At 39.1% G+C, this 26849-nt stretch overlaps 2 protein-coding genes across 2 annotated transcripts; both read right to left on the bottom strand.

Moving 5' to 3' along the window:
- Nucleotides 1-32: 32 nt before the first annotated feature.
- Nucleotides 33-10377, bottom strand: barx2 (BARX homeobox 2). Its single transcript, XM_005720642.1, has 4 exons — nt 9982-10377; nt 4564-4879; nt 1802-1886; nt 33-1070 (listed from the first exon to the last, which is right to left on the bottom strand). The coding sequence occupies exons 1-4, from the start codon at nt 10166-10168 to the stop codon at nt 783-785; spliced, it is 876 nt and encodes a 291-aa protein (XP_005720699.1). The 5' UTR covers nt 10169-10377; the 3' UTR covers nt 33-782.
- A 2957-nt stretch (nt 10378-13334) lies between these two features.
- Nucleotides 13335-23617, bottom strand: rbm7 (RNA binding motif protein 7). Its single transcript, XM_005720641.1, has 5 exons — nt 23394-23617; nt 22936-23098; nt 18239-18314; nt 14477-14570; nt 13335-14290 (listed from the first exon to the last, which is right to left on the bottom strand). The coding sequence occupies exons 1-5, from the start codon at nt 23484-23486 to the stop codon at nt 13919-13921; spliced, it is 798 nt and encodes a 265-aa protein (XP_005720698.1). The 5' UTR covers nt 23487-23617; the 3' UTR covers nt 13335-13918.
- Between the last annotated feature and the right edge of the window lie 3232 nt (nt 23618-26849).

Below are 26849 nucleotides of genomic sequence, written 5' to 3'. Positions count from 1 at the left end.
ATATATATATATACTATTTTTCATCCAATCCAATTAAAAAACAGCAGTTTATATACTTGTTCATACGTGTATATATTTGAGAGACCATATGTTTTCTACATGTTTCTATTGTATGATACAGTGTATGGCTTGGGGGAAACATTTCCTTTGATCTTTGAAAAAACAAAATAAAAATGCAAGCTTATATGAGCAAATAATAACCAGAGCTCTACAATCTGACTCCAAACTAAAAAATAGAGGTCTTCTTGTCTAAACTTTACAAATCCGTCTCGAAATATGGCACTTACAGTTAGAAATGATTATAAAAAATATACTGCATTTGATATTATTTTATTTAAAAAGCTTTCCTCTGAGACCAAGAAGGCACTGTAACCGTTTCATATTACAGAGTTTTGGCAGTGAAGTAATGTATAATACAAAGATTCATAGACACCTTTTAATAAGGCATTGGTTGATATTTTGGCACCAACGATGACTGCTGAGATACACGTTAAGGCCGGACCGACCTTTTTTTTTTTTTTTGATTACTACTCCTTACGCTGCAGGCTGAAGGCAAAAGGTTTACCAGTGCAATCAGTATTTATGGAGATTTGCTCTCAGTATGGCACAATTTCCAGTGAACGAAAAACTCAATGCTACACTGGGTAAAAGCTCTAGGCCACTAACGTGAAGCCGACGATATAGCTAAAGCAACTGGCTCTTAACACCACACAGGCTTTTTTACAGTGATCCTGAGGCACTATTTGTTTTCAGGTTGGCATTAGTCTTTGGTTTGTTCTTGCTTAGCTGGCTGTGTGAGTTTCTGACACAAGGAGTGGCAGCTCTCGCTCGGATCCCTCCACTGCTCCGGCTGGATTGTGACTTTCCGAACTGAGATCTTGAGGTTCCAGTTGGGGTGCTTCTCCTCCACTCTGCACCACCGCTGCTTTCTCAGCTAATCTCCTCATCCTCTCCTCTTCTTCAATTTTCAGTCGCCGCTCTTCAGCCTCTATTTCCTCCGTGGTGGGAATGGAGTTCTTCTTGGGTCTTCCCTTGGGCTTAGTCGGAGCCTCGTGACCTCCTTTGAGCACCTAGAATAACACACAGGCGGTCTTAGTGGACTCCTCTGGTGATAAATGGCAGCAGAAGTCAAAGGCAATGCTTGCTATTATAGTAATTAAGTGAAGACATATCGCTACTGGCTCCGCCTTGTGCACTCATTTATCTTTAACGATTTCAGGTCTTTTTTGTTCTCTCAGTTGTTGACCCTTCTACAAAAAGTGTTTGCTCTCGCTGCCGTCATCATCAGTCACACTACACTCTGCCTCTCCGCACCCTCCACTTCCTTCCATGTTGCTATATTTACTTGATATTGTAGCATAAAATAGTAGCAGCAAACATTTCTAAAACGGTGGTGTACAATGAAAACAAAATAATCCAAAATGAAAAGGAAGCAAAAAACAAATATTACTGGCCTGCATGCAAAAAGCACTCATAATAACACATTCAGTTTTTGTACTTAATTACAGATAATCCTTTTTCTCATAAAAGAATCAATCAACATTTAATCAAAATGCTTTTGTCCAAATAATCTGAATTTAGATTTGATTTACCCAAAACTAACATTGCCTTTGGCTTCAGTATTATTACTTTATTGGCTCATTTTGGCAAAGAAGATCATACACATTATTGCCAGTTGCAGTGTTAGTATAAGACGTTGTCATTTTTCCAATTCCACTACCGACGGCCTTTCCAGTTAAGAATATTTGTTGAATCTGACTTGTACAACTAAAAACACATCAAGCTTTACTTCAGAACTTACCATTTTCTTCCACTTCATACGCCTGTTTTGGTACCATGTCTTCACCTGAAGCTGTGTGAGACCAAGCGACTGTGCCAAGTCTAACCTGCAGAAGCACAAAAAAAACAAGATAAAGTTTACTTATGTATATATTTTAGTGTGCTTGTTCCAGTACAGTCCTGGAACCTATCCAGGACATATATCATTATTGTTGGCATGCTTTAAACATCAGTTTCTCTTCACACGAACACAAAAATGAAGAAATCTTGACACTAATTGTGCTCTGTGAATTATAGACTATGATTTCAACTATATAATGCAATTTCATGCCTAAAGGTTCGCAACACTGAAAACTTAAACAGAGCGTTAGGCCACACTCTGTTTAAGCATCTCACGCCAGAGATTATATGCCAGGAACTCCAGTCTGACACTGTACACCTGCAGCCATCTATGCCGACATCGGTAATCCCATCATAGCGCTCGTAGCTGGATAATTGAGACCGTCGGAGAAAATTCTGAATGCATCCACCACATGTGGTGATCCATGACTAATAGGGCTATTTGTTGGTGTGTAATATAAAACCTTAGGAAGGGCCAGATAAAGTGGACAAGGCATCCATTAGTAGAAAGAAAAGTTCTTTTTTTTCTTAAATGAGATTTCCTCTTCCCTGATCTTACTCCAGGTCTTTAACAGCCAGATGAAGGATTTTTCATGACCAGCACCCCCCAGGGACAGGAGCTGACTTTCATTTGATGGTGATAGTGAAAACCAAGACAGTAAAAAAGAGAGAACAAAATCTAAAAAACAGAGCTACAGAAAAACAAATCCCTGAGATTCATGGATCTATCTGCATTACCTTATACTAGACAAGAAGCATGTGTGTGCGTGCGTCTAAAAAGACAAGACATGAGGGCAATTGAGCTGTCCATCAGATTTCTATAGATGTAGAGTAAAAACTGGAGGCTAGAAACAGTAATTGCAAAAAAAGCAAAACACCCCAATTATTTATAGTCATTAGTTCTCAATGGGGAAAAACCACACGCACACAGCAGTACAAACAGTATCTGAGTCACTCCCTCCAGGCCACTGCAAGGCCGCCATTTTGTTCTGTTCTCACACTTTTCACGGGACTCCTGGGTGAAACTGAATACCTCTTAACAAGGGCGATGATGATAAAGATGACGATCATTAGAACACTTGTAATAATACTCGGAAGTGTAACAAAATCATTACCGCTCCGCAATATAAATACTTTAAAGTCGTTTTTTTTTTCAGGAATATTTTTGGTTTTGCTTCTGTCCGCCCCCGCGCATACTCTCAGTTCGAGACCGCAGAGATTCTCGGCCAAGAAAAGGGAAGAGGGAAGCTAAGTTGTCTTTGGATCATAACAAACCTAAGTGAGGCGCATGCCACACCTTTGATGTGGGGTTTTAAAAGGGGATTTTCTCTGTTGATGTTTTTCCACTACCTGGGTGTTTAATTAATTTTCAACACAGTGTCAGAATCGGATATTTTGACAGGACACAGTATTTTGGCACAGTATTTCATACGGGTAGTTGGTTTTTGATCACTCAGTTGTACTCTGCCTCGGGGCTTCTGCTTAAGATGAGGCATGGCACCTTTCCAGCAGCTCCAGGCAGGCAAAGATGTGATACATTAAATAATGCATCGTGGGAGTTTTCCCCATGGAGAGGATGTAAATGGAATGACAAATAAATCTGGTTTAATCCAGAAATGCTAATTTATTTTTAGATCGCACGTAGCACACAGTTACACTGCAATGAGTGCAACGAGGACGATGCGTTTGCAACATGTTCCTGCAAAGAGGAGCTATGTCAGTGTGTAAACAGGTGAACATGTTGCAGCAGTTATTTACGTTTTTATCACCACTCTCTATGCATATTAAAAAATGAATAAGGGGGAATAAGGGGGTACAGAGGTGCACGAAATTTCTACGTGAAGGTTCACAAGCAGCTTAAAATTCCTGCTGCACATGTGAAGCTGCTTGGAGCGCTTTAAACAGCATTTATGGCAAAATGCTCTTCTGGCTTATAATGGAAAAGCAGCCTGCAGGCCAAATATAAAGTCGAGCTCTACAGTTTTAACTGGAAAAAATACGGTCCCAAAAATGACCCGTAGAATGGAACTTAAGACACAGATATTACCATATAGATTACTTCATCTTATTGTAGAAAGCTTAATGCACTTTATGTACACCTGCAGATGTGTGAAATGATTGGCAGTAAATCAGTGTAATACATTTCTGTTTGCTTGTGTTGGCCACTGTCCCTGTTTCACTGAATAAGGCAGTGTTTGGTTGCTGGGGCCTTTTGCTGTTCTAGAGCTCAGGGTTAAAACGTTACTCGTGTCTCAACTAGAACGCTGAGGTAATGCTTTGGCTTTGACGAATTCACATTACATGAGACATGCCCCACAGGATAAATCAAAACTTATGATGCTGGGTTAACCGCCACTTGATAATTGCATCTGTGGCTTTGTGGATGTGCTCGAGGGTGCGCACGTTATGCACTTTCAAATTTTGCTTCGTGTAAGTTCGCATGCAGGTTGTCAAAATGCTATGGCTGAGTTGCACTTATATCACACTTGCTGCTGGTGCATTCTCGTCAACTGCATGTAGAGGTTACCTCTGACGCTTCAGAGGTTTGATTTCTTTTATGCAAAATGTTGGTGCGGATGAGGCGAAATCGTGACTTTGTTTCGTTTATGGGCTTTTATGTTGTGTGTCGTTTCAGTCAGATTTTAGTGTCTGCACCGTACTGACCTATCAGGAGTGGACAAGTACTTCTGCTTCTGGAACTTCTTCTCCAGGCCCATCAGTTGCAGCTCAGTAAAAATAGTACGGCTGCGACGTGGCTTCTTCAGGCGGGGTGTGCTGCGCTCAGTCTCCGACTCGCTGCTGATACTGAGGGGCGTCTGGCTGGGTGACAGCTCGGAGCCTCTGGGATGCTGTGGGGAAAGCAGTGGCAGATGTGGATGGGCAGCGCCCGGAGAGGACGGCTGCGGGACGTGAGCAGGCAGGTTGGGCGGCTGCCTCGTGATCACTGAGAGGAGCGGGTAGGCACGTAGTGACGAGGAGCCTGGACACAAACATAGAGAAATGCATTAAAGTCCAGTAGTTAGAATACACATCCTTCTGAATCACCGCAGCTTTCAAAGAGAGCTATTTTGGACTGCTCAGTCACCTCGGTTATACCATTATCGACCGCCTGTAATTGCTTAGACAGGTTCGTTTTTAATTGGCCAGCGTTTGCCGTGAAAAGTGTTTTGGTTGTGACCTTCCTCATGTAGAGGGCTGTGATCCCAATGACGCAGGCTGTGTTTTACACTGATCCTCTGAACCGCTCAAATGACTGATTATTTTTCAGAGGTTGTTAAGCGCTAACTGCTTCCCAACACAAAACAACCACATGCACACCCACACACGGAGACGAGTGCAGGCACAATAAGCTGTAATAAAATCTAAAAACTAAATCGGACACCACTCAAATAATAAACTTTTCCCCTCTCTTATGTTCTCTCCCACTCTTGCAAACTACACACACACACACACACACACACACACACACTTTTGCTCTCTATCAGAGAAGACAGAAGCAGCAGACGCCAGAATCAATAAAAGCAGCACTTGTCTGGAGCCTATGGGGGAGAGATGGAGACCTGGAGGTTAGCACGGAGGATGCAGTGGGTCACGCAAAGCAAATATAATATCTGCCAGAGAAAAAAAAATCTACACAGCTTTAAAGAGTAAAACCATTCCCTTAACCAGAAATCACACTCAATCTGAGCATGGTGCAGGCTGTAATGCACGGGCTGATAAGGAACAGTGGAAAGGGCACAAGTGGTATTATGGGAGTAGATGAAGAAGATACGGAGAGGGATAAAATGCTCCAGTGGCAAGGAAAAAATAGCCAGTTGTCACACACGGAAACGCCCAGCATGTGTGTTTCTGGGTGCCTGTGGCAGATTTGTCTTCTTTAGCTTCTCGTTAACCAATAGACAACCTCAACGCAGTGAAATATATATGCCAGAGCTGACAGAAAACATGCTGTCTGAACTTTTTCTGTATGTTTTTTCAAGGTAGGTGAGAACAACATGAACCCAGAAAGAAAATGGAGCACACTTTCTGAATCTTACGGTTAAATGAGTCATACATACAGAGACTTAAGCTATAAAATGTGCATCAATTCAGTTAAACCTCTCTGTTTAATTATTAATTAACAGCAAGCATGCCACATTTAAATGCATATACGCACAGCCACTGTTGCCTTCCAAACGAAGAAAGGCACATACACACATGACACTCTGCCTAAGGCTCATCATGACATCATGGTAAGACACTGAGGTCATCGCTAATCCTCCAATGTTAGATTGGTGGTATTGCAACAAGTCTAGACAAGAAGACCTCTCTTCTGTCCTTGTATGAGCTTGCCATATATTCATGTTTCTTTTACATGGTTTCTGTCTTTCGCTCTGTATCATATCTATGTTTGTTTGAGTGACTCATCAGAGATAATAAATACATCATACATATTTACTGAACTATAATTTACAGGAAAAGTGGACCGTGTCAGTCACGGCTGTCCGACAAAAGAACACACTTTTGTTTGTCTTCACAACTAAAGAAAATCTTGTGTCAACAAAACTAAACGGTGTCTACCGAGAGTCCCCCAGAGGTGAGACGACTAACAAAGAATGGAGCAAAGAATGCTAGCCCTCATGGTGACTTTCCACTGACAGTAAAGCCATCCCTCTGACATGCTGTTGACAAGTGCCAGTGTCCTGTCAATAGTCTACAAATAAACTGTTTGAGTAGTTGCAAGAGCGCAGTTCAGCTCCATGCAAAAGCACACTGATACTCTTGATAATCACAGTTGGAATGCAGGCACTGGTACAAATGCTTGTAGTAACCATTACAGAAGACATACTTGCTAAGAATAGATCAAGAAGAGCAGTTTGTTAAGCACTCCTTTTGATACCAGCTGTTTTCTCTATTGATAACATGGTTATTATGACATAACACTTACTGAAAAAAAACTTTATTTTGCACTCATTTTCATTGAGTGAAGAGCAAGCGTGTTATTTTTAGAACTACACGGAAAATAGTTTTAATGCCACAATTTTAATGTCACAACCTGGAACTGCCTGATGCCTATCATAACATCTACACTCCTTCTGTCACTTGTTTTCTTTCCTCAATGGTGAGGAAGTATGGGTGAGTCATTGCTTTGCTATGACAAGTGTACGTGAACATTTGACATGTTCTGCATATAAACTATCTGATGACATCTAGGATGTTGCTCAATTAATTGTCTTTCTTTTTTGCTTGTTTGCTTTTGTCCTCGCTCCTTGAAAACAAATCAAACACTGCTGGGACAACCTGATGTAGTTTCTCTGTTTTTCCTCAGCCACAAATATTTAATTTCCGTTAAATTCCTCTAATCCTGACTGATCATAGGAATTTAATGGTCCTTCTCGGAATGTGCCAGAGAAAAAATGTCTTGTATCTTATTGAGCGTAACTGTGTAAAAGTGTTTTTGCTCTCTAAGAGAGTCAGCCCATCTATCAAAAAGCATCGCGTTAAACGTGCTAAGCATTTAGCCTGAAACCCGATCTACAGAGGTGGCAGCAGAAATTAGCCCGTAGCATCAACTACTTTTAGAGACAACTTATTACTTATCCTTTTTAGAAACAGAAAAATCTCATGGCTATGCAGGAATGACAAGGAGATGACAAGCTGTCAAACATTATCCTTAACGGAAGATTGAAGACTTGTGTGCATTTTCTCTTTGTGTGTATGCATACTCGCCTGTGTGTGCCGACATGGGTGTAATCATACTGCTTAACTTGACTTTATGCTTAATGGGAGACTTTATTGTCTGCAGCAGATTAAGTTTTAAGATGGGATAAAAACCCTTTTGCTCACTTGGATTTCTCCTATAAGCCCTCAGCCAGTGCTAAACCAGTATGCAGCAGCCCTTGGGCTTCACACTACTCTTTTTTTCATTATGTTGTCAGGTGAGATTACACCACAGTTGATCTTAATCTCTCTCACCTCTTCCAGAAAACACCACTAAAAGCCCTACCCTAGGTCCTGCTGAGAGATGGAAAGCCAAATGAAATATTGTAAGCTGCCATTCTGCTGCTCACTGCTCAGCACCAGGTCAAGGCTCATTATCTCAGATCCCTCTGTAACTCACATGGAACAAATTCTATGAATACTGTACACCATTAAAAGCTCAGTTTATTTAACATTGGGAGGGGGGGGGGGGGTGAAGATAAAAACAACAACAACTCTCAGAATAAATGCACTGAGAACATTAAGGTGGTATGTTTAACTAACACTGGAGCAATTAGAAAAACAAAAAAAACACAGTAAACTAACATCTCATTTGTCATCCTGCAGTCAACATTGATGGCATCACTGTCTTTCAGCGGCCTCAACTGGCAGCAGGAGGCTATAACAGCTTTTCCTTCACAGAATGAAGAAATCAACTTTCACTGTTAGGGGGCCATTCAGCAGCCAGCCACCTCTCTTTGGCCCAGGACCTCTAAGCCTGCCAGCTTCCATATCAAGCTCTAAAAGCCATTGATGTTGGAGAATATACTGTGTCTAACACCCCCACAGCTACAAATAAGTAGTGGGCACAGTGTTCTGATATGCAGGGCGGGTTACACTATCCATTCGAACAGAGGGGTGCCAAAGCCCAGTCATAGTGCCTTCTAGCATACACCAACCATATCAGAGGGATGAGGGAATCGTTCCCCCTATTTTTATCCCCCCCATCGCTGTCATCATCAAATTGCAGTGGCTATTATTTCAGGCTCTAGAGCAATTATCCTAATGGTTACCAGAGCGTGCAGTAGCCTTTGAGTTGTTGTGATTCAGTGGAAAATACAAGTTAAGAGTCAACAAAAAAGTTGTGTTTTTGTGAAAGGTAACATGGTGTACCATGAGATCTGTCAAACTGTAGTTTGGTTCAGCGACTACAAGACACATTTAAGGGGCTGTTTTCAAACTGACTTCAAATCAATGGTCTGTCTATCTATCTATCTATCTCATTTCAGCAGCATGAGCATGAAATACTAAAACACACTAAATAACCTCAAAAAGAGCCACGGTTATTCGTTTAAGTCATATAATTTAGCTCTATATTTCCTTCAGTATTGGTCTAAACACACCAGTACACTGTATTATTATTATTAGTATTATTATTATTATTATTATTATTATTATTTTTATTATTATTATCATTAGAGTTTTGTTTCCTACAACTTTTTCCATGTTACTACATCTATATTTCTAGCAACACATAATCATTTATCATCATTTAATCTGTAAATACCCACCGCGTAAGGGACATTGAGGGCAGCATTTGGTAAGCTAGAAAACTCATATTCATCAAAACAAATGAGATAAAATAGACTGAAGGTTGGCGCTTAGTTATGACGGGTTTCTAGCGTTAGATTTTTCTTTATCGTTTACTTTATCTGCTGCGCTCTTCGTTGACCTATCAGTTCAATCATTTATCCGCTCGATAAAAAAAAGTTCTTAAGCATCATTGAAATTCACTGACGAATGGACTTGAGTTTCAACACCAAACACTTAGCTGATATGAAACGATTTATCATGTAAAGTTTAGAATGATGAAGATGAAGTCACTGTTGTAGCAATAATAGAAAGTCCAGACTAACTGTGATTAAACGACACTAGAAAACAAATATGCAAGCCTTCAAAGAGATATGAAATCTGGCAATGCAATAATGTTTATATTTTTTTTATTTGTACTATCGTATCAAATCAATTATCTATCTATCTATGATCATTAAAATAATAATAGAGTAACTGAACACAATGTGGAGCTACGTTACCATATTGTTCTGTCAACACAGACGCATAATCCTCATCACCATTGAGTGTATGTCGAGTTGTACCTGCCTCATATACCTCAGCCTGTGTACAGGAAATAACAATTCACCAATCACGCGACATTTAAATATATCATATTATTCTGATTATTATTTAAATAAAAAAATCGATTACAGTACCGAAATACTATGTAAGTGTTTCCATTTTATGCGTAAAATTATCTGCAACCTACTAATGAGTGCGTCTCACATATATTTTAAAAATATCTGTTTACTTTATTTCTTTCCCAAGTAGACGGGAGAAACGTCTTACCCGAACACGAATGAAGAGGCTTTGGTCGAACAATGAGTGAAGGACACACCGAGTAGAGAGAGAGTTTCTCAAAATAATCACATGTCTCCTTCGAGAGGATCTCGTCAATCATGAAAGTCTTGTAGCGCCGCCTGGCAGCTTTCAGCTGCCCAGGGGAGGAGAGCCTCAACTCGGCTTGACAGTGCATGATCTGTCCCTGTGCGTCGTGCGCAATCGTCGCTGCACAAAGTCTTCAGTAATTTCTAAGCATATGAAGCTTCAACCGTCTTTAAAGCCGACTGTTGGAGTTCATGCGTTAAAACAGCTCATTGCTTATCTTTAAAAATGAAGTTTAGCTTTCCCTGAAGTGTCCCGGTGAGGATCGCTAGCCTTTAACTTGAGCTGCGCAGAGCGGTGCAGCGGTAATGAACTCACTACAATCTGTGCTCACACCCACCGCTATATAAACCATCCCTTAACACAACTCTGCTGCTCTCTCTCTCTCTGTCTCTCTCACACACACACACACACACACACACACGTACTGTACATACAATACCTCATGCCCGCATAAAAACTTGTTTCTCTCTCAGCTTTATTTTGCGGACTAGCCCAGAACTTAGAGCGCAAGAGTAAAACCACAGTTTCCAGAACAGAAACTAATATTATCATTAGAGCTATACTATTAAAATAATATTAATATACCTATCAAACTCATACATTTAATATTATTAGCAGTGTTTCAGGTCAAGTAGACCTCGGTTTTCAGGCTAAGATTATTTATTAACACAAAACTGGTGGCGCTTCATGATTCACATGAAATCATTTGTAATTGTCTTTAGCTGTAGACTAGTGCGTAAGGATCTGTCCGAGAAACAGCATGCGGTGTAGTCTATATTCACTCTATCACAGGCTATAACCTCGGAGAACCATAAGTTCATTTATGTGGGAATGTCGGGATAACTTCTTTCTTTCTTTCTTTCTACATTATACGTTTTATACAACATACAGTTATGTGGTTTGTTATTTCTTTAAAACTATTTAATTATTTATATACACCGCAAAATCATTTTCATTTTTAACAAAACAACAGCATCAACAACAACCGTAATAATAATAATAATAATAATAATAATAATAATAATAATAATGGCACATAAAAGATATTTTACTTTAAAACGGTAAACACAAGAATTTATGCTATAACGGACCCCAAACCTTTTGTGGTTACAGGCCATGTCAGTTGACTTATAGTCATTATTCATATCGCAAACAAGCTGCGGCAGGTGTAATTTATCACAAATCAGCATGCATGGCAGGATCATACACAAAAAGTCTTATTAACAGTCACTTTTCAACAAAATTGGCTTCCACAGAATAAAAGCATCCTTGTTCCTGCTTGGCACAGAATTCGTTTGGTTCAACGGTGAAATCTATTTTAAGAGAAGTATCTGTCATTAAGCTCGAATAAAGGTAGGATGAGTGTCAGCCACGAGCTGACAGCTCTGGCATTAATGCGTGGAAGGCTATAGGCACGTCCAACTCGCACAAACTAATCTCTGTATATTTTCTCAGTGTTTTATTTCCCTGTAATCTTCATTTAAGAATTGTTATCACACAGAAAAGAAAAGACAAAATCTAATTTTTGGCTACTCTTTTGTTTTTAAGTCCACTAACGAATAACTGTTTAAAAGAAATAAGTTTAAGAGTGCTTGCTGCATAATTTGATTTGGTTTTTATTTAAAAAAAAAAATTTGTGTACGTTATGATTGTAATAAAGTGAACAACAGTCTTCTGGCGAGAAAGGCTAGTACAGATAGAGTTTCAAACTGTCCGAAAAACGTCGAAAAGTCGGTGTCCGGGGGAAACAATTATCACAACAGGAAATAAACTGAACCCGGTGGCAACTCGCACCTCCACAGCCGCCGTGTCCAAAGTGTGGAGGGGGGAAATGTGGGACCTCTGCACGGGAAGCTCAGCTTTCTTTTTCAGACGATTGATGGCTTGATCAAAGAGGAGATGGAAACAACTGCTGAGGTGTCCGCAGAACACGTTTTACTTTTTAAGTCGTTGATGCACGAAAGAAAGAAGAAAAGTCTTCTCTGGTGACATAATTTCTGAATATTTAAATGTATTTAACTTTACTTGTGATTGCAAATAACAACAGTAGCTAATATTAAAGTCAAATGAGATTCAATACATTGAAGGGAGTGGAGGTAGATTTAGTCCCCGGTGAACCCAGCAACCTGAGGTGGTGCCAAGCTCCTGCAGTCACGGCTGCAGGCATCTTGTCAGATGAGGTTTGCATTGCGGGGCACGGCTACAGGGGAGGCAGAGTCCCTTGGTGTTTGCAAGCGGATCATTTCAGGAGGCACGCTTCTATATAAGTCCACACAGCAGCGGCTACCGAGCGGCCTCTAATCCGCCCGCTCCAGAGCTGGAGACGCCAGGCAGATCAACCAATTAGAAGAGTTATGCCGCAGCCCGAAGCGTAATAAAGGCCTTCCTAGTACTGACACCGAACAGAGGATACTCTCTATTAGAGCGATTTGGGAGCATCAGGATGCAATCAGACCATAGGTAGATTACAAGCAAGTCAGAGCTTAGTTCAGAGGGTGCAAATACAGCTCTACTTTTGGACTCTGGGAGATTTACCGAGGGATCTGGTTGTCGATATTGCACGGGAGCCGCTGTTAGTGGCATAAGCGCTTTCGGAAGGGTAATTATGACATCTATACAGACATTAAGTGATTTGACGACCACTGCACGAGAAACAGAACGGGACACAAAGCCTGATCGCACCGTCAGATGGTAGGGATCAAAGTCCTGCTAATTTTAAGTTGGAACAATGAACTACCTTTCGTTTCTGCGAAGTCGCCCAAACCTAAACCTGTGCCACTCGCTAAGGGTGAACAAGAACCGGTTACGTGGGACTCTAGCGAATAAGCAGTAAACCCAAACATAACTGAATGTAGTCAAGAGTACAGAATGAGTGTCAAACCTATGTATAGACTTGAAAGCATCATGAACTGAAAGGTCAAATAGGAGCTGATCATGTGGCTCAGTTATATTTACCACCTTAATTGATTCAATAAAAGGATGTGTGTGGCGCCACCTGTAGATTACTTCATAACCCACTGCACAAGCATATTAGTTACACGAGGTCCATTTATAGGTGCAGATAAGGCCTTGTGTGCATGCATTACAGCATGTAGCATCAACATACAATAGCCTACTTACTTAACTTAGCCGCATACACAAAGAGCTGTAAATAGGTTCACGATGTAGAGCCAAGAGCCTAAGGTATTTGAGTTGTAGCCAGATGAAAGACAAGGCAGCAGTCAAATGAAAAGGGCTTTATAATAATAATGCAAATGTTCATTTTAAAACAGTCTTACACATAAGAGTAAAAAAAAATTCTGGAAAAGAGCAAGGTTAGACGATGTTACAATCAGAAAAAGTCAGTGCCCTGTTGTAGTAAGTGGTGCTGGTGGAATCTGAAAGTTATTGTTCTTTTTTTGCAAAGTACCTGAAGATTTTCGTTTTTAACTATGGCAGCACCGTTTAAATATTATCTGCATAACATAAAAAACTGCCCAATTTCTTTTTTTTAATACTTTCCCCCCTATATTCTAAAAATCGCTACTAATTATAGCTTTTGTCCTTGCTCTCATGACAAAATGACACCCTACAAAATATCTGCAACGTCTGTGATGAAAAGCTCACACGAAAGAAGAGTACAAATTTTAAAATGCCTTAAAAGTAAAATAAAAATAATTAAAAAAATGTGTCTAAGGCATGAGTTATTAAATCTTAAAACTGATAGGATCATTACAAACAACCTGAGTATACACAATAATGTTTTTCTACATAGTTCATCATCTTTAAAAAAAGTGTCCTCAAATCTGAAGAACTTAAAGTCTGTACAGAATTTAATATTTTTTTTTTTTTTTACATCTCAGTATCGTTGCCATCTACTGTCTTGGTAGCCACGGTTGCTACCCCTATCATCATATGGTCTATTGCCGCCTCTGTTGTCATAGTGACGGTTGCCACTCCTGTTGCTCTGGTGTTGATGATGGTGGTGGTGGCTCTCTCGGCCGTGGCCGTGTTGCTGATGACGGCCAGAGCCCGGCTCCTCCGCGTAGCGCTGGCTTCTGCCAGTGCTGTTATTCTGGGATGCGTGATGCCGATAGGGAGTATTGTCATGATGCCGTGAGTCACCACTGGCAGACTTTCCACCTCCAAACGTCTGCCGCTGCGGAGGTTTTAAGGAGCCGTTTAACTGGTCCATTTGCTTCATGTGAGTCTGCCACATCATGTTGTTCATCTACAAATGGAGGGAAAATAAAAAGTCCTCTTTTACACACGGCTTACATATTGACTTATTTGTTACACAATAACAGAGCTAGTTGAACATAAAAGAAGCCAAGTCCAATCCTTGAATAACGCATATGAATTCTGTCCATTATGGCAGTGTGACAATACAGTATCGTTTTTTGAAATAGAAACTTACCATGGCATGCTTCTGCAGATTATCGGGAGAAGAAAAGGATCTCTGCATTTGGTGTGGAGGAGTATATGGTGGAGAGCTGAATTGGGCTGGGGTTCTGTAGGAGTGTGGAAATAGCAATTTATAAGGGTCTTCAAATAAGATCAACATTAAGTTTTTATTAGAACTTTTTCTATTTTGCTTTTCTACTTTGAGCACTTAAAGCCCTTTTTACTACAAGCCTCATTCACCTATTCACACACAAATTCATGAGTGCTTTGGTCCTAACTAAGCAACACACACTCTGGATGCTTTGGGGGAAGCTCAGTGCTTAGTGTTTTGCCCAAGGACACTTCAACATGAAGACTTGAGTAGCTGGTGATTGAACCGTCGACCTTTGGTTTTCCAGATGACCCGCTCTATCTCCTAATCCACAGCTGCCCCAACAACTTACAGTAACTATTGTAGTTGAAGGGACCAGTGACTGAGGAGAACTTCAGTGTCTACGTAAACTTCAAACTACTAGAAGGTTCTACCAAAGCTGCTAGTTACTACAAGGCTATAGGACAGCACCCATGACCACATAAGTTATTTTTAACATCATTATATTATATTATTATAATTTATTATAACTAGTTTTGCAGGATGAGCCAAAAATTATATTGGAGTACTTCACTGACACACTAATATAAAAATCAATCTACCTCTAACAACAAAATAACAAAAATCACTACAAAACATTTCGCAATTTATAATTTACTTTTCTTTTAGAAAAAGATTGCGGAAAGAAAATTTCACTAGTTGACTAATTTTAAATTAACAAAATATTTAAATTGAAAATTGAAATTAACAAAATATTTCAAATTGACCAAAATCTGATGCATGAGGTTAAAAACTGGTTTTAAAAGTAGTGCAAAAGTATGCAACAGCCATTTGAAACAGCTAGCTTCCTTCTTTAATGATTACATCACACTTCAAATGCTACTGAAGTGTGTGACACTTTGTGCCACAATACACACCCACAATATCGGATTAATTTGCCAAGTGTGGGTAATGTTGGCAGTGCCAGCACCAGCCCCTCCCATTGAACACTAGCACTGACACACCTGTGCAGAATATCATTAAACATCACTCCAGTTTAGTGGCTATGCCTGCTTACTCAGATGCAGCCTGCATACAAACATTTTCACTCATTTTCTATGTAATCCAGACGTACACCAGTTTGCTCAGCTGTCATCTGTGTACTTTGCACCTTGCTTATTAACAACATCTCATAGAGAGACAGATGGGGAGAGAGAGAGGCTGATGTCTAATGGGAATGAAAGAAAATGACACAGTACGCTGATTAAATAAGAACATACTTGTTTCTGACACCAACAGCAACATGTAAATGTCTACTAACTTAGTCGTGTGCACTCCTGTTTTCGTCTTCTCCAAGTGTTATAAAAATTATAAAGTTATGTGACTGGCTGGGACAATTCTCAGAATATTTGGGTCATTTTCTCGTTTCCATTATCTACTCACAAACGTGTTTTCCTGAAGTGATGTAATGGAATAAGGTAACAATGACCAGTTCATGGTTTCCATGTGTTTACATCTGCACTTTGACAGACCTGTGCCGATGACTATATTCGTGTCACATGGACCACGTGGCATACATTTAGAGTTTAAATATGACTATTATCTAGGGCTGAACGATTATGGAAAATAATCTAATTGCGATTTTTTGCCCCATATTGCGATTGCGATGCGATTATTTTTTAAGGTCTTTGTCTTCTGTATTATTAAACAAAGACAAGCAATACATCATATAGTATGGCCAATACTATATTACATTAATTTTAAACTGTTCTTTCCTGGAAGACAGACCTCTGTTATGATGACATGAGGTGATGCATGAATTGATGACTGACATTTTTATTTAACTTCTTCAATCACAACAGTATATTTGAACATACACAATAGTTTATTTTTAGCTTACAAACATCTGAGCATAAAGTGCTGACAAGGAACCCTGGTGTAAACATTAAAATGAAAGTCAGTACAATGTGCAGATTGCAGAAATATACATAAAAAAAATCAGTGGCTTTACCACACTCAGTTTTTCGACATCTGTGAACTACTAGACAGTCATTCAATTAAAAAATAATATTAAATAAATAAAACTAATAAATAAAAAATACACACATCTTACTGATCTCTGCAGTCAGTAACATTACACATAAAGTGCAAACATAATAGCAATTGTATAAACACACACACAAACACGCCTTTAAAATTTAAAGGCGTGAAATTGGACGGTCTAGCCTTCTGATTAGCGTCACCGCTGTCTCGGTGGAGTTTAATAAACTCGGCCGTCTGCTTCTTGCTATCTAAAATATAACCAGACACTGGTGTAAATTCTCGACTGTCTCATACTTCTGTTTAATACGTTTTCTGTTTGACGTTTAGTCAGCTGTGTGAAAACCAAGGAGGAACCCACCCGGGGGATTAATAAAGTTTTATTTTATCTAATCTAATAACTTTAATCTCAGCCAAACCGATTTACTCACGAACAAACAAAACACTGAAAAAAGCCCAACAATAACGTTTTTAGGTTGTCTAAGTGACTTATATATTACGTTTAACCCGAGCAGCGAAACTCCGCGGTGATCTGAAAATGATGTGCCGGGAGTTGTGCCGTTCTCGGCCGCATCAGTAACCCTCGAGCTTCCGGCTAGCTGTCGAGCTGGTGGGTAGCAGACGCCTCTGAAAACATCGAAGCACTTTTGCAAATATGGGATATCTTGATAAACCGAGCAGATATTTGATGTTTACACAACTACTTTCTCGCCTGAAAATATGTTAAAAGTTTATTTTGTGACCCAGAAAGATTAGTATGAGTAATTTTAAAACTTAGTAGCGGCCGCCATTGCTGGAAACTGGAGTTTGGCTGGGCCGCGCTATGAATTCTGGGATATGGTAGTAATTTGGACAGCCTTCGGCGCGTCGCTGTGACGTAATCGGTCTACAAATGCGGCCTCAGGAGGATGCAGCCCATGAATTTGGACATGTCCAGAGTATAATCGCAGCCTTTGCGGTTAGAAAATTGCACTTGATCATGTCGCGATATTATCGCAAATGCGATATATCGTTCAGCCCTACTATTATCTTGAGGAAATTTTCGCCTCTACTACCGTGGAAGGATATATTTGTGACAGATTAGAAATGATCTGGTGACTGTGATATCCAAAAGAACTAGGCATCACAAACATGAGCTTAACTCCATTTTCACTTCACTTTACAACTGAAAGATGCTGCTTTCACCAAACTAGCTTTAGCTTGCTAATCAGCATAGGAAGACATTTTAATGACTATTATTCATTCCATTTTACAGCCATACAAAAAGCAAAAGGGTCGTAAATCTTATATACACTTATGATTGGATAATGTTTTTGAATTCTTTAGTCCAACAGTCAGCCTGTTTTGAACAGCCTACACAATTTTTATTCATTTATTCATTAACTTTATAATTCAAAGCTCAGGTGCTATAGTAATGGTGACTTGAAGCACCTGACTTAATTCAACTACATCACAACTGTAGTTAAGTGTGACTCCAAAGTACTGATTTGTTTTGGGGGGGGTTTGGTGACATATTACCACAGTCTCAATGGACTTTATTTTTTTAATGAATATTTTAATACTTGACAGTGAAACTTGTTAGTCTTTCCTCTTATTAACAGCATGTGAGCATCTTAATTGGTACAATAAGATGATAACTTTTGATGCTGTGAGACACTCTCTTACCTCTGGCCATGGGGATTTGGGGTACTTGCAGGACTTGAATTCTGTGAGTTCCCTGGATTGCTGCAATGACTGCTGCCTATGAGCGAGCAAAACAAAATTTATATTAAAAAGAAGAAAGCATACATATACTTGATCCATACCAAATGATATGACAAACACACACTCTTTAAGAAAAAGAAATATCATTGCAGTAATCTTAATATATTAGTAATATAGCAAATGCATGTATGCCATTAGGTTACTATTGTTGTTTTGTTGCTATATAAAAAAAATTAAACTTAAAATGAATTGAATTAAACTCTTTCCCCTAGCTCCTCCTACAAGTGTTAATTAATCTAGATGAAAATGATAAGAAAAACTACCAAGGATACCAAGACTATAAACATCTATATAGCCGTCGGGAATTATTTTTAAAATACTTAAATCCTTACAAATCATATATATTACATATAGTAGCTGACTCAAAATGAATGGCTAAATTATGGCTATGTTACGTGCATGTTTTTGTTTGTAAATCAATTTTAAGTGCAGTGACATTTTTGAGGTCACTGGAACGTGTTATTACGCATATATGTAAATAACTGTTGATCAAAATGTGACACCTATAGTGTCTGCAATTGACTACTTTGTCTTATACAATGACTCACAAAGCAGAAGAGCAATAAATATATAGGATATAATTCACATAGAATTAATAATATTGATCATAATAAAAATATAAAGTTAACATATGTCTGTGTTTTCATACATGAGCAAAGCACCAGACACTAGTTGACACTAATTCATGCAATTATATAAAAATCATTTTAAATGACCCTAAACACTGACAAGCACAGAAAACTAACTATACTTTATACACACACTACCCCGTAGCTTTTAATGATATAGCATATTGTATTACTAGATTTACAATTAAATTATGTGAACACCTAACTCTCCAAAATACTTAACCAAAGCTTTAAAATAAATCTTTGTGGTGTAAATGCCACTAACATTTTCTTTTTTGTCATCAGCCTTTTAACGAGTGTTGGGGAGTAACAGAATACATGTACTGGCATTATGTATTTAAAATACAAAATATGAGTAACTGTATTGCGTTACAGTTACCGTTTAAAAGGGTGGTATTCAGAATACATTTACTTTGTTGAAATAAATGGATTACACAGTGGTCTTTTCCTGTTTCATATGTTAGGCTATGCCCTCTCTAGTTTTGCTAATTCCACACCGGCAGAAACCCAAACAAAACATGCATTAAGAGGCTCTAATGTCTGTGTCTCAATCCCGCGGCCCATGTCACCTCTACTTGCTGCCCGCACAATAGGGCTGCCACGATTAGTTGACTAGTCATGATTACGTCGACTATCAAAATCGTCGACGACTAATTTAATAGTCGACGCGTCGTTTGAAGCTTTGTAAGATCACAAAAGGTGCAGGAATAAGTAGTAGGATTTAAGAGTGGCAGCACGGTGGCAAGGTGGTTAGCACTGTTGCCGCACAGCAAGAAGGTCCTGAGTTCAATTCCACCATCAGGCCAGGGTCTTTCTGTGTGGAGTTTGCATGTTCTCCCCGTGTTTGCGTGGGTTCTCTCCGGGTACTCCGGCTTCCTCCCACAGTCCAAAGACATCCACAGCTTGTGGGGATAGGTTAATTGGATCATCCAAATTGCCACTAGGTGTGAATGTGCGAGTGAATGTGAGTGCGAATGGTTGTCTGTCCCTGTGTGTAAGCCCTGCGATAGACTGGCGACCTGTCCAGGGTGTACCCCGCCTCTCGCCCTATGACGCGACCCTGAAAAAGGATAAGCAGAAGCGAATGGATGGATGGATGGATTTAAGAGTGTAATAACGGACTGAAACAGAAGATGGCAGCACTGCATGTACAAGGATGCCAGCTGCCGTTAAACCCTGAAGAAGAAGTAGCTCTGTCCCAGAATTCAAAGCGCAGCCCTGCTCAGTTTCTAACAATGGCGGCAGCTAGTTAGTTTTAATATTATTCTTTATGGGTCACAAAATAAACGTTTAACATATTTTCAGGCGAGAATGTAACTGTGTAAATCTCAAATATCTGCTCAGTTTATCAAGACACCACATATTTTCAAAAGCGCTCCGACGTTTTCAGAGACGTCTGTTACCCACTAGCTCGATAGCTAGCCGGGGGCAAAGCTCACTAGAGCCGGTGTGAACACCGGACTCCCGGCAAATCGTTTTCAAACCCACCACCGTCTTTCGCTACTCAGGTTAAACATATAGAAGTCACTTAGAGAACTTTAAAATGTTATTGTTTGGCTTTTTTTAGTATTTTATTTGTTCCTGAGTAAATCGGTTTGGCTGAGATTAAAGTTGTAGTTTTTACACAGCTGAATAAACGTCAAGCAGACAATTGATTATCAGAAGCGTGAGATGCTCGAGAATATACTCCGGTGTCCCGTTATATTTTAGATAGCAAGAAGCTTATTAAACTTCACCGAAACAATCTGCAAATTTCATTAAAATTTAATAAACTATCATCTTGTCTTTATTTTAAGTTAGCACATACCTTAAACACTTAAAGCTGTAAGCTAATGATAGTTATATAAGAGCAGATGCTGCTGGTGCAATAAGCTGTACGTTTTACACCCAATGGATGCATGATCTGATTAGTCGACTAATCGCAAAAATAATCGGTGACTAGTCGACTATCAAAATAACCGTTTGTAGCAGCCCTACCGCACAATGACGTAAATATTTTAAAAAATTATTATTCAAAAAATAATTGAATATACAGGCATAGCCATAAAGAATGTAGCCTCATGGGCAGTGTAGTCCGTGCTGCAGGGAGAATGGACTGCCGTACCCGTTATGTGTCTGTGAGCGAGGGAGGGAGAAAAAGGAGAGTCGAAAAGTACGAGTTGTCACCGAGCAGAAACGTGAAATGGAAGCATGTAAATATAATAATAACCACTGAAGCCAAAAAGAGTGCCTGACGAGCCCAGTTGTAAATAAGCTATTTAGACTCAACTGTACACTGTGTTCACATTTTCCTCCGAAACAATAAGTTCAGTTGGAGCAGCCTTTCAACGCCTCTCTCTGTCTCTCGCTAGCAAAAGTTGACGCAGACAACAAAGTAAAGATAGTTTTCGGCTACGAGCCCAACACACAACCCAACGTATTAGGCAGAGGTCCCTTTACTATGGTTTGGAGCCGCGGACCTGTTTTATATATGCGCGGAATAGTTTTCTATATGAGATTGCTACTAAAAGTGCAGCCTTACCTAATGTCCACCCTACTGTTATTCATTTTATATTAAGATTTAAATCTAGTTGGTATTGGTATGGCAAGCAACCTTCAGTAATAGTAATAAAACACACAGCAATAGTACATTGTACAGTGTAGTTGTAAAAAGCATGATAATATATTAAGTAATCCAAAGCCTGTTTGCTTTACATGTGAAATTGAAGTTATATTTGAACAGGCCCAAACGGGCTACTGGCTTGACAGCTAACATGTTTTTTTACTGGTCCTTGGCCGTCAGGCATTTGGTTAAGTCGCAAAGGTTTTGGAAAATTGGGTTGGGTCACACACTTCACTAACACTGCCAATAAATATCTGATGTGCCAAGAGGAAATACATTTTTTCCATGTGAAGTAATATTTTAAAGGGACGGGTTTGTCTTTGCTCTGGGCTTTAGAGACAGTTACGCATCTAAATAATATTGGTTCTTGTTGCCTAGTTTTGCAGACATCTGCATAAAAAAATGTATGGCTTCTTATGAGCACAATCAAAGTAAACACCACTTGAAATTGTGGTGCTTTACATGCAACATACCACATGTGGAAAGCACAGTGTGTGAGCAGTTTTAGACAGGAACTAACTCTACCTTTGCTCATTTTTTTAAACTTAAAATTTAAAAAAAATAAAGAAATAGTAAAATAGTTTACCTGCGTTTAGTCTTGTGCATTTGTATTCCTTCAATTAATTGCAATGAAACAATCACAAGTGATGTTGGCTACCATGTTTATTGCCAACTATGTTTAGAGGAGTTAACTACCCAAAATGCTACAGCTACACTATCTAGTAAAATAGTTCCATACCCAAGTGCTGATTTACATGGTTAAATATAAATGTATACTAAAAACAACTTTCTGGAGGAAAACTTTGCAAACAAGGCAGGCTGCATTTCAGAGTGAGGTAGAATCATATAAGTCAGACAATGCAGTGAAAAAGAAGTGATACAACCTTTAACTATACTGTCTCATCCTAGTACCTTGTCTGAAAAGACATATCTTTATATGTTAAAAAGTCAATGCCCAATCCATTCTAAGACTGAAACCCTTTGGTTTTCCGTAGACTTGAGTGATTTAATTCAACTACTAAGTCGCTCAAGGCTTTGTCTCACTTCTATTCCTTTTAACCTACTATGCACACCGACAACTGTGCACAACACCGAAACCAAAGAATCCCTATCGGGTGTAGGGTGTGGTGGTTACTGTACATGGGTCATTGCTTTTCAGTAACACTAACAGTAGTTTACTCAAGTACTGACGTCTACTTCTTTGCGTGAAATATGATGGTCGCAGCTTTGTCTGTGATAGCTTTTTAGTTACTTATTTCTGGATAGTCAAACATTAACTGAAACGTTCAGTGTTGAAACCACATAAATGCACAAAACACGTTGAAATATTTACGTCATAATTCAAAGCAACAAAAATGCCAGCTCACCTGATCTGAACTGCACATGGATATTTCTCCCATTCAGCATGGTTCCGTTTAGTAGTTGCACGGCGTAGGGCACGGACACGTCATGTTTGTATACGGCAAAGCCAAACGTCTTCTGTCTCCCATCCGAGTCCTTTGGAATTTTGGTTTTGACAAGAGGTCCTGCCTGCAGAAAGGATCAACGAATTTCGTAAACAAAAGCTTGTGATCAACGGCTAAAGCTAACGACAGCTAACTAGCTAGCTACTGTGATTCGGGGGTGAAAAACCACTACACACAACGCATGTGTAAAACACCAAAAGACATGTAAACGAGACACATTTGTTACCGCACAATACAGCTTACAGCTCCACGTGTTAGTACATTCCGGTGACTTTATTTGTAAGCGGTTTCTGTGCCACTAGCTAGCTATTATGCTACCAACAGTTTCTAGTTTTGTACACAAGTGGCGAAAGCAGCACCTGTAAAAACAACTCGAACAAAAGCTCCTCCGTCACTTTAGTATCTAGGTTTCTTATGAAGACGGTGCGGTCCGTTTCCTCCTCTATTCCCATTGTATTTAAGCAAATCCCAAACCACTGTTAGCAACACAAACGCAAAAGTCGAGCCAAATTCCACTGCGACACACAAAAAGCGGAAGGCCAATCTTGCCGTAAAGTAAAACGCGTTATCCTTTCAACGGCTCTTTCACGACATCCACATACTTTTAATTTCGGGCCTTCACAATGCATATTTAAAAACATGCTATATTCTAAATTAATATACATAATAAAATTTTAAATGTAATGTATTATATGGCACTTCTCAACAAAAACACACACCAGGAGAGCTGCTGAATTAATGACAGATTTTATACAAAATTAAATCGCTGCACGTTAAATTATAATCGATTTGTTTGACAGCCAAATTTGTAGTCATGCAATATTGTCGCACGTCACTGACCACGTCACTAGGTTGGTTGTGGATTTAAAGAGGACAAGAAACACTACATGTCGCAGAAGCCTAAATTTATTTGAATATGTTTTTTTTTTTTTATCTTTGCATGTTCAGTTACAATTATTCTTTTACTTATCTTAGAACTGTAATAGGAGGCTAGGGTTCACATTGGTATCACAAGATAAATCCGATACATTATGTTAATAAAATGCAGAAATATAATCATCAAAACTCGTGCATTTTACTGCTCACATAGTGGTTACTTAATAGCTATACTTGACCACGCAACATTAATAGTAGATGACTATTATCTAATTTTATTCATGCTTCTGTGAGACAGAATATGTTGTCAGTTTTATACCAGTTATTATTAATATTATTATAAGTAGTATTTACTTTAAATCTTGAGATAAAAAAAATCTAAGCTGTTTAAATTCTAATCTGCAGTTGCAGGTACTCCTAAAATTGAAAAACCTTTATTAAAAAACAGATATGGTGGTGTGCTGTTCAACCCTTTTTTTCTGAGCCGACTTTGGGACTTATGACAGTAGGAGAAACACAGCTATCACTGACAGTGTTGACACTGTTAATAGAGAACCAGCATGAAAAATGACCTTGAAAGTGTGACATTAAAATTAGTTATTTAATTAGCTAAATATTTAATTAACTGCTATTAATAGGCCTTTGTCACAGTAGGAACAACATTGACATTCATTATTGAGTTATTCACATACTGTGACATATTCAATTTTCTTCAGTGAAATCGACAGAATACTGAATACTAAGAATACAGCTGGCCTGCAGATTGAAATGATTAGCTCCCACAAATGACTATCATATTTGCAGACATCATTTTCACCTGTTCTGTTTACCAAATCATTTTAAGTCTTTCTAACTAATTTATTTATTTTTATTAAAAAATCTGTAGGTCATTGGTACATGCTCTCGAAATAAGTGCATCTGATGGTGGTGATCTTGTTATAGTGGAGGTCAGGCAAGCAGCATGACAGGCTTTACTCTCATCTTAATCAGATAATTTTACAGTCAATGCCAGTCCTCCATATTAATTAGACCAGTTTAAAATATAATGACTTTCTCCTTCATGCCCCGGGAAGCTTTTCACAATTTCTGGTATGATTAAGCTTGAGTGGCAGAAGCAGGGATGGTCTATCATTCGCAATTGGAAAAGCAGCCACCCACCCACCTTTTGATTTTGTATATAGGAAATTTGTGGACTGCACACTAAAAAAAAAAAAAAAAAATCCATACCTCCACTCATGTATCTGTGAGACATTGTATGTAAGGTGGTGTTTCCATCACTTCTGTTACTCATTTGGCAATAAACACTACAATTTAACACCAAATCTTGGCTGTCATCGGGTCTCGGGGGATCAGTGCTGTGTTGCATAGCTGTAAATGCTTGATGTGTTCGGTACACTCCAACAAAATGCTTATGATTTATAGTACTGCAAGGTTGCAATGGAAGCAATAAAAAAGAGCCTAGACCATAAAACTACACCTGTGCAGTATGCTATTTGATGACTAAAGCCCTTGAATCTATTTTTGGATCCAACATTGCCATTACCCCATACATCTCCCTGATGCTATCCCACCCCTACCCAACACTATTGGAAGGAATTCAAGAAACCACTGCAAGAATAAAACACAGGACAAAATGTGCAGTGATGAGGGAAATGGATAAATGAAGAGCAAGATGAAACAGGCACACCTGCTAAATCTGTAAAAAAGCTCATTAGAAACCCAGTGGAAAAAAATGTATGCTTTCTAAACCAAATTAGATATGATTTAAATAATTAACATTGCCTGAAAACAACCATTTCAGTAATTAGACAGCACTAAATACTGTAATGAGCTGTATCCTGACAAGTGTGGAAGTGTAGCAGTAGATGGCAGCATTGATCCAGTGATAGTGGGTTGACAGAGCTGCTTTTTATCTGCAGGCATGTGAGAGGGTTCCTGTGCTTCATAGAAAGGAAGGAAAAAAAGAAAGGGGAAAAACAATGCCAAGAGAGTTTCTTTTTCTTTTTTAAGTGGAGGACTTTAAATCTATTGTCATAGGAATACTCTCTTTTATGTTTCTCCTTTAGCCTGCAGCCCACTTTCAGGTTTCTTCTAACTTTAAAGGTTTCTAAATGGGCTGATATTTCCATCACAGAAGCATTTTTCTACATTTTCAGGAACATTGCATTATGTGGATACCAGAAGACTTTTTCTATTGTTGATTTAAGTATAAGAAAGGTTCACTATCGTGTTTGCCAGTCTGTACATATGGCATGATGGTCAGCAAAACTAAAATTTAAAATCAGGAAAGCAAGATCCCAATTTGAAATCATGATATTTAACTTAAATCCATCACCTCATACCTTTACCAACATTAAGGTTAATGCATTCATTTCTTTTTATATGACTAGGTTTATGCCTTTATGTTAGACTTGGCTACATTGGTTTAATTAATAGGGGAAGAAGAAAAACATGACAAAATGGGAACAATGCTCAAGGGCAAGACAAAATCCAAATGTGCAGTTGCCAAGGGGGGAAAGTCACAGCAGGATCCCAGAAATAGGCCATCAGCAGCCACCCATGGTCTGGTCATATATGGGTGAAATCTTAAGGCCATTTAGCCACACAAGGCTAATTCTGCATCTGACCTCTGCCCTGGAGCGTTTGTTGTGACTGTGAAGCGATTGACTGGTGGCTGCGCACATCCTTGTGTAACACCACTCTTTCCTTTAGGCAGAGCATATACACAGCACACCCTTTCGCTGCCCTTCCCCCTGTTCATTAATATTCATAATTCATGTGGAATAAAGTGATTCTGGATAATTAAATAGGCATGAATATTTGTGGGATGAAAGTTTAGCTGAGCCATCCCTCTTCGGCAGCGTGATGTCACAGAGCGGCTTCAATGGATTCAGCACACACACACACACACACACACACACACACACACACACACACAC

The sequence above is a fragment of the Pundamilia nyererei genome, unplaced genomic scaffold, assembly GCF_000239375.1.
Source record: "Pundamilia nyererei isolate P.nyererei 1_Seehausen unplaced genomic scaffold, PunNye1.0 scaffold00003, whole genome shotgun sequence".
Lineage (NCBI taxonomy): Eukaryota > Metazoa > Chordata > Actinopteri > Cichliformes > Cichlidae > Pundamilia > Pundamilia nyererei.
Note: the sequence above shows the minus strand (reverse complement) of the source record. Positions and strands in the feature narration are given on the sequence as shown.

Excerpts from the sequence above, each read along its gene's own strand:
- barx2 (XM_005720642.1), bottom strand. The coding sequence starts at position 10,168 with ATGCACTGTCAAGCCGAGTTGAGGCTCTCCTCCCCTGGGCAGCTGAAA. Across the intron at positions 4,880-9,981 it reads GCCTCTTCATTCGTGTTCGG|GCTCCTCGTCACTACGTGCC; the intron begins GTAAGACGTTTC and ends GTTTGTGTCCAG. Across the intron at positions 1,887-4,563 it reads TACTTGTCCACTCCTGATAG|GTTAGACTTGGCACAGTCGC; the intron begins GTCAGTACGGTG and ends GTGCTTCTGCAG.
- rbm7 (XM_005720641.1), bottom strand. The coding sequence starts at position 23,486 with ATGGGAATAGAGGAGGAAACGGACCGCACCGTCTTCATAAGAAACCTA. Across the intron at positions 18,315-22,935 it reads CCATGTGCAGTTCAGATCAG|GCAGCAGTCATTGCAGCAAT; the intron begins GTGAGCTGGCAT and ends GCTCGCTCATAG. Across the intron at positions 14,571-18,238 it reads CCAAATCCCCATGGCCAGAG|AACCCCAGCCCAATTCAGCT; the intron begins GTAAGAGAGTGT and ends ACACTCCTACAG.